Source organism: Nyctibius grandis, chromosome 8 (assembly GCF_013368605.1).
Source record: "Nyctibius grandis isolate bNycGra1 chromosome 8, bNycGra1.pri, whole genome shotgun sequence".
In the NCBI taxonomy this organism is placed as follows: Eukaryota; Metazoa; Chordata; class Aves; order Nyctibiiformes; family Nyctibiidae; genus Nyctibius; species Nyctibius grandis.
Window position 1 is genome coordinate 31,441,952 of NC_090665.1, and position 12,864 is coordinate 31,454,815.

Sequence of the window (12,864 nt, forward strand, 5' to 3'; positions counted from 1 at the left end):
GTTTAATCTAAGCTATCCCAGAAAAGGTAAGTTTACAACACCTTGTGTAGTCATTAACTGTTCCAGTGTGCAGAATTCTGAATGACCTACAACAATTTTAAAAGGATTAGCGTGAAACAATCCAACACAAAAGCCAAACCAGTTTTATTTTTACAGCAATGGTTCCAATAGCTAACTCAAATTGTTTTGCTGATTACATACAATAGACAACCATTCTCAGATTAAAAAGAACATGTTGACTTAACAGTAAGTTTAATAGTTCACCTGAAACTTTTTTCACAAACATATACACACAGATACACACATACATATAGGTAAAGCAGCATACTGATTTGTAACATACCTGCTTGTTATATTAGCCTCAAGCTCAGTCTTTTTTTTTTTGTTGGTGACTCCATTTGGTGTCTTCACAGATGACTTTGTTTTCACTATTGTAAAGTAAATTTAAAGTTACTTATAGGGGGAAATGCATTGCATATAAGTTCTGAAAAAATTTAATATAGGAAGATCAGCTATTGAAAACAGCATAGATGCTAAACTTGTAAAATTTTTACCATTTTACATGGCTATGAGTTGATCATAAAATAAAGTCAGTTAATAGAGGAGAAATTTAATATTCTTATCTCAAGTTAATATTCATTTACAGGGGAAGAAGGTTACCCTTATCAATCTATAGTAGATTTTTTACAAGCTTCCTAGGCTGGTTTTCAGTGTTATGACCAGCCTGGGACAAACCAGAAGGGAACTTAATAAAAAAAAAATAAAACAAAACATTACCAGTCTGTGTTTTCCCTTCCTCTAATTTATCCTCTTTGGGTTCCTCTGTCTGTTCACTGGCAGCCGGGATATCTATGCTTGAGTTTGCTGACTTGCTAGAAGTTCCTGCCCCCGTCACTAAGGAGGGAGATTCCTTCCCTGTGGATTTTTTCAATGATTTTGTTTTGATCTGCACACTTGAGGTTACTGTCAGCACTTTAGGTCTGGCACCTGCAATTTTTCCTTCATGGTTCTTTAGTCCTTTGCCACTTCCTGAATTTTTTTGACCACTTGCAGATGATGTCTTTTCTATGTCTTGCTTGGTAAGCATGCTTTCAGCCTTCACATTTCCATTATTTTCTATTTTTGTCTTTATAACAGCTCTAGCCTTTGGTGAAGCAGCTTTTTCTCCAGGTTTTGAATCCTTGGTAATCTTGGAAACTGTTTTTTTGCCATCTTTCCCCTTGACATCCTCATGCTTTGAAGCCTTATTAACAGTGTTTCTATTGGTGTTTGATGTATGCCCAGATGCTCCTAATCCATCAGATTTCATTTTATCCTGATTAGTGGAAGAATCTCCCCAGCAATCTTTCTTGCCGTGTTCTGTCCAGGAAGTATTCCTTATACCAACAGATGCAGTAATAGATTTGTTTAGCTAGAAAAAAAAAAGCATCAGGAAAAAAAAACAACCAACCAACCAAACAACAAACAGAAGACATTTATAACACCAAACTATCCATAATCTTTCCTTTCTGAAACACAGCTACTTTTTAAGTAGTAGATGAATCTAAAGCAACAAGATTCAACATAGAAATAATTTTTTAAAAATCGTATTTTAGCTCAGATTGCTGGCTTTCAAAGATGTAGAAGTACTGGAAATAACTATAGAGTGCCTAGTAAATCTTATGTGAGATACTACTCTATAGAAATATCCGAGTTTCACTTTTTCTTTGGACAAATTACCCTGTAATATTTATTTATATTATCAGTGTCTGATGAAGTAAGAAAACTTTTTTTCATTTATATGTGCATATTTTCCAAAGAGGAATAAAGACTATGAATTATTACAAACATAAAACCAAAACTTAATTTATAATACATGTGATGTTTTTAACCATTACCAACAGTGTATCCACCAGATAAGTGCCAATATTCACTCTGTCTCAGGTAAAGATATATACTGAAACATAGAAAATTAAGTGCATGAAATGGAATCTTTGTGATACCAGCGTCACTGCATTGTATCCAAGACTCTTAAATCATGTGAAACCCATACTGTTTTTGTACCGAACAGTAATGTAGTTTTGAGTGTGAGTCTCAACAGAAGAGTTGTTGAGGGCACTAAAAAATATTTTTCAGGGCAGGGAGTGTAACAGACTCAGTGCTGTGGTGGCTTGTGATAGTAGCAGAGATTCATTAGCTCAGTAGCAAACCATTTGCTCTGGGAAACAGATCAGTTTCATTACGTAGCAACAAGGGAATGTGAGATTCTGAACTCAAATTCCTGTCTTTTATTTAAGCTTATCTGTTTGAAAATGTGGCAGAGTGTAGGCTGAGTCCTAAGATGTTTCCAGTAATGGACATTACTGATTCTGCAGAAATAACAGTTCACCAAAAAAAATACAATTTTTCCAAAAGCAAGTTCCATTAAATAATATGACAAATTAATACTGAATTTAAAACACATGATGAAAATAGTTTTGTTTGCAAGCTTCTGAGTATTTTTAATGTTTGGATATAAATGTTTACCTGAGAACTAGTGAATACAGGTTTTTTGCCAAGTCTTCGGTCATCACCCTTGTCAAATGCAGCTGTAAAAGGAACAAGCAGTTTCTTTACTCTTTGGCAGGAAAGAAGGGAGACAGAAAACAATCCGGCCTACTGAATTAACATCATCTGAAATCAGAAAGCAGTTCTTTGGGTCCTGTAATTATTCTAGGAAGGCTAGTTTTGGTGACACAGCAAATGTTAAGTGGAAATACATTGTTTATGTTCAGAACAAAAAATGTGGTATCTGTAATGAGGTCACATGGCCATAAGCAAGTTGTTTAATTCTTGTGTTTCGCCATTTCCATAGTAAGACACACTTGTTTATCCAGGCTTAGCTCACTTCAAGCTTGCAGTGCACTGAGACCTTTGAAAGGTACACAATTTACAAAAAAGACCTTCAAATTTAGAGTACTAATGACTTAAGGGATGTACTGTAATTTATAGAATATTTATTTAAACTATTTAAAGAAGAGATTAATGACAGTAAAGTAAATTATATTAGTTTTCAAAAGTGGTAAAGTCAAAATATCTAAATGTGCACAGTGAGATCACAGTGCCTCTTTAGATAGCATGCAGCGTAATGGCATGAGAGTTATCCCTGTGATTGTCATGTGGAATTTTCAGGCGCTGAATACCTTTTTTTTTTTTTTTTTTTTGACTGATCTACTCTGGGAGGGAAGCATTTTTCAGTAAAGCCTTTAAATCAATTGCACTTGTAGAATACAGAAAGGATATTTATAGACACTGTACAGACCCAGAATCGAGAAGGTTTCATTTTTGTTTGTATTAATGTTTCAGCTGAAAAAAGGTTTTGCAAAAAAAGTATTAAAAAATTTAAGCATTCAGTGCCTCATGTTCTGACATAGTATTTATACATACAAAAATATATCTGCGTATAACATAAACAAAAATTCTGCTGAATTCTTATTGAAGATACTAAAAATAATGTTTATATAGGTCTGTAAAAATCACACAAAAGGTATGCTGAAAATGGCACCCCAGGGATCTAATCCTTTTTCTAGCAATGACTCTGCACATTAATACATACCAATATATTAAGACAAAATCCATATAAACTTGTTCCTAAGAAAACACAATATATGTTGTGCATAAGAAAAATCCACAACATCATCTGTCGTCTTTGGTATTTTTCCTCCTCTCTTATAGCCTTCTAATTCTATATAGGTTACACCTCTAGAAGATGAACCACCACCAGAAATCTTTAAGATGAAAGTAGATTTAAGTTATCCTAGACATATTTCACCCGAAGATTAAAATTTGTCTACCAACACTGTGCGATCGCTTTGCCTGTAATTAAAACCAGATAATTTATGCAAACATTTCAGCCTATTTGTTTACATATAAAATGTATGCTAGCTCTGAGTTGTTTCTGGCAAGATGGAGTTTGGACAACTAAGGCACACCTCGGTCTTAAATATCATTTTGTATTGAAAGCGCTACTGCAAAGCAGCCTAAACCTTATTTACAATAAGGACACGATCATCCTAAAAATAAAACACCCCAAAACAAACAAAAAAAACCCCACCCTTGTTTCTAAAGCCAGCTCCTGAGCTTCTGAAGGATTTTATAATCCAGAAAGAAATCATAAACCTGTTTTATACAGCAGCAGTGAGATGTTATTTGACTACATCCCTAAATCACACTTAGAAAGACTTACACTGCGTCTTTCTCTCAGCATGTAACTGTAGAATAAAATTTTACTCTATCCATAGGCATAAATTTTATAACTATCATATCCTAGCTACTAATGTCTTTAACAAGAGGACTGCAAAATGTTTATTTCTCCTTTGAATCAAAAATGATTTGATTTTAGAGGTCTTCAAAACATTCTTTTCTTTTATAACACTCTACTGTCAAAGTTTGTATTCAACCATAACCCAAACTCCATCATCAGTTCCACACCCTCAGAATACGCGTGTACTTCAAAACAAAGAAACATTCAGAACAAAAACTCCTTTTTGTTGAAGTGCTGCCTGTTAAAATTTTGAGAGAACGCTGTGCAGCTCCTTAGGGGCTCTCTGCAGCAGCATACACAATATCACAATACCGATCAACTGTGAAGTCAAGCTATCTGCATGCACTCACAGTGCACAAGATGAGCATTATGCAAGAGACAAGCAATATTTATACATTATGTAGAAAAAGTTAGGGATAGAAACTGAATTCATAGAATGGATAATCTGCTTTGTGCATATTTAATTCATCCACGGTGCTTATCTCCTTAAAAATGAGACAGATAAGGTTTTTAATACTACTGCAGTATTTTCAATAATTTAGAGTAGCTGTAAATAAGAACGGAATCCATCTACATGGTTTTGGTTCCTATTATAGATGCTCCTAAAAAGAAAAGGAGGGGAGAGTTTTCACAGAAAATGACTTACTGATTTCCACGTTTGAAACTAGCTAAGCATGCTATCGTGCTTCTATTCTACAATACCACTTCAAAAACCTAGAGCATAACAAATTTTGCTTTAATTTGTATCTGGCTCCACAATACCACGTACATTTTATCTACTAAACAGATTGCTAAAAAATTCTAATGCCATTTGATGCCGGACATACCTGCTTGTATTTTCTGTTGATGGTCTGGCCGCATCAGCTTCCAGCTTTCTGTGTGACGAACAGCATAAAAAGACTGAACCAGGAAGACCCAGAGCTTATCACGCAGAGCCTGGATCTTGCACGTAAAACCCTGTGTTGAAGTAACAAATCAGCAGCTGGCGAGGGGCATATTGTCATGGCAACCAGTCATTATTCCTTTCAGAATCTATTTACTCCCTAAGCTAGATCAATGATGTCATCACTTATATTTTATAATGGCCTGGTAGATGGAGATGCTGTTTTTGAAGGATTATTGCCCACCACAGTAATTTTTACAATACTTTAAAACCAAGTCACTCCAAGGTATACTACAGCACTAGAAAACACCACGTTGCTCTTTTTTATCTTCCTTTTCTTTTTTTTTTTTTTTTTTTTTTAAATGAACCCCATAAGAGCTCTTTACTGTCAGCTGTGTCACAACAAGGTCAAATACTCTTGGGAAAAATAATGTATCTGATTAAATTTTCATTGCTTTTATCAAGATGATCATCAATAGCACCAGATTGCAGTAATTCATTCTGCATTTATTTTTCATTTTTTGCTTTTAGCATCATTCTGAATTTTAATCAGTATATCATATTATTCATGAATTATCCCCAGCATTACAGTCAACCATAGCTTAAATATTGTTTAGATTGCGTGAATATACACGGCATATGACACACACAGAGACTGACACCTCCCCCCAATCCAAAACACACACACTAGATTAAGAGGCAGTCCTTGCTTCAGAGGACAGTCTTAAACAAAAGCGAATGTAGCTGTGACTTTTACAAAAAAGGGGGAAAAGACCCATACAGAGAAAAAGAATAAGCTCTCTTCATCTGTAAGTTTAAGGTAATGCAACATTTTGATAGGTTTTTTCTCATCACAAATTTAAAGTGATAGAGAACAACAGAGCAGTGGTGCCCATGGGACTCACATTCTCAGTAATACACAATAATTTTTTTTAATACCAGATAAAGTTTCTCTTTAAAAGAAAATCCAGTAAACAAATGCCAACATTTTCTGCACTTCCAGCAGGACCTTGGATTTATGCAGGTGCTTTTCTGTGCCACGCCAATTGTGGGACTGACACTTGAGCTCAAACCACATCACCTGATTTGAACCACTACACGAAACAATACCAGAAGTGTTTTTCCTAAAACACTGCACATTGAAAAACCTACCATCTCCTTCACATTTGTGGAGTCCAACAATGTATCCACAGCTACAAGAAGAAAGCAGCTATTTTCATTATTAATACTTTTTTCAATTGCATTAAAAATTAGTTCTAGAAGGTCAGGTTTGCTGCTCATTGCCTGTGCCTGAGGAAACAACAAAAGGCAGCCGTTTAATACAAAAGAGTGTACTTCGTATGCAAAAGCATTACTGAGCAGAGAGGATCTGCTCTCATGCTGTGCAGGAGGTATTCCAAAGCTGAGCATCTTCCTTTGTATCCATTCCATAACCCCACCCCTCTCCAGGCCTCTAACAAATCATCCCGAGGCCTCTCGCTAACCCAAATTTTAGGAACAAGCACGCCGTGATGAATTTGCAGCCACATGCAACTCTTGATTCAAAGGCAAAATGTTTTAACATCTCCCTATTTATTTTTTTAATCCTCTGTACATATTAAAAATTTTTTTAATGGGAGAAATGCACCAGCTAGATGCGTAGGTGTGTTCTCACCAGGACCTGCAGCATTGCCACATTCTTGCAACTTGCAACAAAAATCAGTAGAAGTTTGAGTATACTGCTAATACTCATAATCATTCTTGTAAGTACATGCCGTTGTTCTAGGGGTACAAAAGCTTTTTCAGTGCTTGTGTATATACTTATCTCTTTGCAACACAGAAACTGTCCCACTAAATTAATTTGAACTTTTGCTTACCTGAGGCACATAAGGTGAACGCAGTATCAACCCTGCACATCAAAGTATTAATATGCTTTAAAACAACACTGAATAAAACTCCCCACCCTCCAAAAAAAACTTAGCACTGCCTAATTTTTTTTTCCATAGAATTGTACTTTAAAGCAAAAGTTGAAACTATTTTGATTATTTAGCAGCCTGAACTATCCAAAGTGTGATATAATTCAATTTATTTGGAAGCATACAATAACTTGAGGGCACTTTTACCTGCAACAAAACAGAGAAGCCTTCACTTTGTACTATGTGTAGGAAGTTTGCCACAATAAACATTATGCATTCTTCTTGTAGCCTAGATGCCAAGGCCACAGCTGTCTCCGTCCACTTCACTTGGGGAAGACTATTGATCAGCCGGTCACTCTCCATCAAAAGGAAAGCAGCGTTCTTGTGGTTCTTAAAATAAAACCAGAAATTAGCCTGTTGCCAAGTAGTCACCTAAAGAATTGCTGCTCCTAAAATAGCTTCTGTTCAGTTACTGAACACTTACACAAGGATCCAGTCATGTATTAATTTCCCTTCTTTAAATAAATTTGGATTTTAATAATTTGATCATTATACCTACGTTTGAAACTAAAGCAGAAAAAGGAAAAGCTACTGCTTCTGTTTTGCCTGCTGAAGTTAGGCAGTAAACTTTTCAGTAAATTTTATTGCATTTTTTCAACCGTGTGTCATTACATACTGCAGTCTTGAACAAAATAAAGCAAATGTTAACTGGAGAAACTGAAGAGAGAAAAAACCTTTTAGGTCACTGAAAGATGTAATAAATTCTTGAATAAAATGGGTAAGTGAAAGTTTTAGGCGAGTGTAGATGGCCTAGCATTTGGGATACATAAATACCCAGGCATTTTCATAGTTATGAACCCCTTTGCTTTATTTAAAGGAGTCAGTCATCAAATATTTGTCTTCCCAGATGGAGTTTTAACTGAACTTACCTTCTTTGTTGTCCAACATTTCTCGAAGAAACATAACGGTTATGTCTATAGTTACATGTAAAACGAGCAAACAGATTTCCTAGTATTTATTCCCCTGGTCGGTGCCTTTGGTTCTTTCATAGTTGTCTAAGTATTTGCATTGCCTCATCAGCACGGTACCTGAGGGCAACTTCTACTGGCTAACACATCACTTAAAAAAGAACTTGCAATTTATTTCTATCCACATCAGAGTGGATCGAAAGCTCTACTCAACATGACCTAGCAGGTCACTGATAAACTATGCAGTAAGATCAGTGACACTGGAGAAAGCAACAATTCAGATAAATATTTGACACAAAAACCCCTGTAAATTCAGATTGTAATCATGTTTGTCCCACGCAAAGTAGAAAGCAGGGAAGATTTTCTTCATGCACATTGTAGTTATAAAATCTGGCCAGCCATTTTTCAACTATTTTTTTTTTTTTATTATTTTACTCATCTGTGGACAAAATCAGTTTGCTTCTATGCATTTAAGGTAAATTAAGGATTAAGTATATGCATATGGTTTGATCTTGCTCCCACTGGACTCAATTACAAGCTTTTTGAATTGTCCAGAATTCAGCCCCTGCTCACAAGGCAATAAGCATTGACTTCCATTAGACACTTCCAGTGAAATATAAAATGCCTTCATTGACTTCTAATTAAGTCAGCACTTTGTAGGAGTGGCTCTAACTGAATTTTACTTCTCTTGTTATGTTTTTTTCCTAAGCATTCTAAAGTAGAGTCCACTTATCTAAAAAAACCGTTAATTTTATTGCATGTAGTTGAGACACCAGGGACAGGTACCTGAACAGTGTTTTAAACTGCACTCCCAAATATTTAAATGTTTCTCTGTTCATCATTGTGGCTTCCCAGAGATTTTCCGATCAGCAATCTCCTTTTCTTTCTCTAAAGGGCTGCCCACGTTAACTAGGTTTTACATTTCCAAGATTGGTAAATGAAAGGATCAGTATAGTCATACTGTGTAACTGGGTGTAACTGTTAAAAAGTTTTACAGCAGAGAACTGTAGCAGCAGAGAAAAAGAAGATCATGAAACATACAGTAGCCCCTGCAAAATTAATGTTAGACCTTTTCTTCTTTCTCCCTCAAGCAGCCTTAAGCATTTTTGCAGATTGTGAAAAACTCCATCGGGAATTCCACAAGTTTTTGGACTGTGTGTCTTAAAAGCTCAGAGTTAAATCATCACTCACCAGAACTGCTCTGTGGCAGAAGAGGCTTATGCTTTATTTTTTAATTTTGCAATTCTAAAAGCTTTCCAGGCTTCAGTCCTTAAAATACCAGTGAATCTTGCAAACATGCACCAACACAAATTTTAAATCAGTAAAATGGGAACCAAAACACACTTTAGTCCAGACTGCAAAAATCTTCTGGAGAAGCTGGGTACACAGCTGGAACAGTACCAAGTACCACAGCACCATGACTGTTCTGCCAGTGCTGGTAGCTTAAAGATAGCTCATGTATTTCAACACAAACTGTAACCACAGCATCTTGATATAATAGGCACAAAGGGGAAGGAAGGCCTGAAGTGGCTTAGGTTTACCTGTAAGCTGTTCTGATAATGTTGCACAAGGGTGCCTAGAGGGGAGCCTAGAACTGTGTCCCCATACACTCCTTGTCTACACCTGAGCTAGTTTGGAGGTGGGTGGTGGTGTAACTATGAACACCTGTAGATCACAATGAACTGATCTATAACCCCAAAAACATTACTTAAAACTTCTCAAATATTTAAACAATGTATAACATACAAAGCTATGTATATATTCTAGGAACAACTCAGTATACTGATCTAATATAACGGCAGAACACCTAGTATCTTCAGAGCCATAGCTACTATCTTTATTCTGTTAGAAATTATGCATTCTGGTAGAAGGACTGTTCAGTTTCTGTAACTGTGGATACTCTCAAGCTTCTCTTGGTACAGCCACATAGCTCTGAAATCTCTTGTTTTTCAGGCTTTCACCAGAATATGGAGTAGCAGCCACCACTCACAGCTGACCTGCTGGCCTCAGCATTTGATGGGGTAAGTACTCCATCAAAGAATCCTGAGAAAAAAAAAACAGTCCCAAGAAGCCTTCACAGCCCTTTCAGCGAGGGGCAGTTCTTGGCCAGAACCATTTAAGAGTGCATGTCTTGAACTAGTGGTATGTTTGGCAGTGTGGATAGCCATACCTGAGCTATTTAGATTGGATAACAACAGTGACGGAGACACGGGGACAAGGAGTTCAGCATGAGATATCACATACTTAGCTGTCTGGTGTGTGCTAGAACCAAAATCATCCCGTAAACATTACCTGAGCTAGCTAGATTAAACTTTGTGGATGTCAACCCACTTTACAGTCACATACATATACTGTCATGCTTGGCAACAGCTGTACAGGTTTACCTTTAGCTCTTCTACCTCCTCTTCATATCTGTTACAATTCCATGTATTTTATAGGCTATTTACTGGACCAAATTCCTGTTAACAGCTCTAGTTCAAATCAGTTACTTTAAGTCAGCTCTGGGAGTAGTTTTGTGCAGAAGCACAATTAGAAAGTATTTAAGTTTAGGCAGATCTAAATTGGAACAATGTAAATACATGCCACAAAAAGTGAATGCTGAGCTTTGAAGGGACCAATTCAGTACTGCCATCTGAGAAGTAGAAGATATGTACACTATACTTAGTTTATTTTTGAAAAGTCAGCTTGCCTGTAAACAAATGGCTTGTGATCACTGATAGCCAGTGATCAGCTGAAGTCTGAAAAAAAAGTAGTACATTTTTTTCCAAATTCAAATACAGGCAAACAGGAGTAGGCCATCACAAACCGCGTATGCCACCACCTAACATAGAAATTGATACAGTAATTTGCTGTTCCTCACTATCTGAATACATAATGCTGCGCTATGATGTCACAGCTGTGTTTTATAAACTTATTTTGTATTATTATGCTGGACTTGGATGTGATTATCACTAGACTGTGTGCTATGAAGCATAACGACATCTGCACATCAAAATCTATTTTAAAATTGTTATTTTAATGGGAACATTTACACAGCGTAAGTACTACAGATTTAAAACACTATATTTATTATCTCTTAAATTTCATTGCACAGCTAAATAAGGAAAAAGTTTACATTGCTCTATTTTTATATAAAGCACAGTATATACTACTTACCAAAGAGTTAATCAACATAACAAGACAGTTGTTCTGAAGTTCAGGAGGTAAACTGGCAAAGCTTCTCTCTGACAAACATTTTGCAAAATGTTTTCCTACCCATCTGTTGAAAAAAAGAGCGTTTCTTAGGTAAGGAACATGAAAAACGTTCTATCTTCACTTGTTAGCATCAGTGATACTTCTAAAGTATTGTGAAGAAAAAAATGTTTAAAATGTGAACATTTTATATGCCAAAATAAACCCAATCTCACAAAGTAAAACAATTTCAGCAGAACGCAGAGAAACTAAAAACATAAACCATAATTTGTTTTATTTCACTTACTTCATGCAAGCAGCATATAGGTGTTCCACTCCCAATGAATGAGCAATAGCCATACATTCTAGTACAGGTTGCTGTTTTCCAGGAACAGGCTAGAGTTGTTAGCAAATTATCACAATTATTGTACATTCTTACTTACAGAAACTGTAGAGAAGTACAATATCTTCAGTTCAAACAGAAGTACTGTTAGCTACCATGGTATTTAAGTTTGTTTGCCTTTACGCAGAATAGGGAAGTCATCAGCTTCCAGACGTGTCAATAAAGTAGTATACAGCCTAGTGAGCCTAATGCATGAAATTGCTCGACTCTAAGAAGCTGTTTGTTTTTCAACTAATTTTATTTGAACAGAAATATTTTCTAAATACCTGTCCATGAAATCTGAGATGCAGACATATAGTATTTCCATATTCCTACTAAGATCACCTGTACCATGGAATGTATTAAATTATACTCCATGTATATATTGAATTGATCATGTGGAATACTGCTTTTCATCAGTTGTGGTTTACAAGCTTCTATAAATAGGTGGATGATACCACAGGCCTTACTCTCATCACCAATCCCAGTGAATTTAGCAGGTTTAGACGCAAAAATGGGGTCTGTTGACTTAAGCTAACACCTTGACCACACAGTTGTTAAGTATCTTGTGTAAGTAATAGAATGGAAATTCTTCTTAGGCTTTACAGTTGACAAGGTAGCATGAGAACTGACATACCTTTTGGAAAAAATTGCAGTAATCTCTTTTCAAAATGTAGATAGCTACTTCTTTCAGCCCATCTAGCCCATACATATCTGCAATGCCCAACATGCGACTAAAGAGAAAGCAGTAGCAACAGAAATCAAAAATCATTTTCAATTATGCATTTTGCTTACAAGACAGTTTACATGCTAATTCACCTCTTTGTTCAATCAGAATTTACTGCAGAAATAGATTGATAACCAGGTGTGAAACTTTACAAAGAATAATCTTCAAACAGGAACACGTATCAACCTACTAATAATCTCCCAACCACTGGGTCCAGTCTATATAAAAGTAAGTCTCAGTCACTGACTGAGAAACTATTTAGAAGACTCTCAGTTTCTCTATTTTAAAGGTAGCAAGTGAAAAAGATATTTGTGCCAGCAGAGTTTTGGCATTTAGTAGGTTTTTTCCAAGGATTACATAAAATGTTATTGATGACATCGTATCTTAGAATTATGTTCCTTACAAATACTAAAAAGCACAGTGAGCAAACTATTAATTTTTTTACATAATAATCAATACTATGTTTTTATTTTCTATATCAATTCATTACCTAAACATTGACATTGGGGCATATTATAAACAAGTCCATATTTTTATTTTAGATAGATAAGCTTTG

General features: G+C 35.7%; 1 protein-coding gene across 1 annotated transcript in view; it reads right to left on the minus strand.

The window, feature by feature from the left end:
- The window catches only part of BTBD8 (BTB domain containing 8), a 36,501-nt gene that overhangs the window by 5,814 nt on the left and 17,823 nt on the right, over window positions 1-12,864 (minus strand). Inside the window, exons 7-15 of the mRNA XM_068406773.1 lie at window positions 12,219-12,315; window positions 11,507-11,595; window positions 11,185-11,287; window positions 7,268-7,450; window positions 6,318-6,455; window positions 5,110-5,239; window positions 2,506-2,567; window positions 778-1,411; window positions 344-428 (exon numbers count right to left, since the gene is read on the minus strand). Coding sequence (XP_068262874.1) covers window positions 344-428; window positions 778-1,411; window positions 2,506-2,567; window positions 5,110-5,239; window positions 6,318-6,455; window positions 7,268-7,450; window positions 11,185-11,287; window positions 11,507-11,595; window positions 12,219-12,315 — 1,521 coding nt within the window. The remainder of the gene's footprint in view (window positions 1-343; window positions 429-777; window positions 1,412-2,505; window positions 2,568-5,109; window positions 5,240-6,317; window positions 6,456-7,267; window positions 7,451-11,184; window positions 11,288-11,506; window positions 11,596-12,218; window positions 12,316-12,864) is intronic.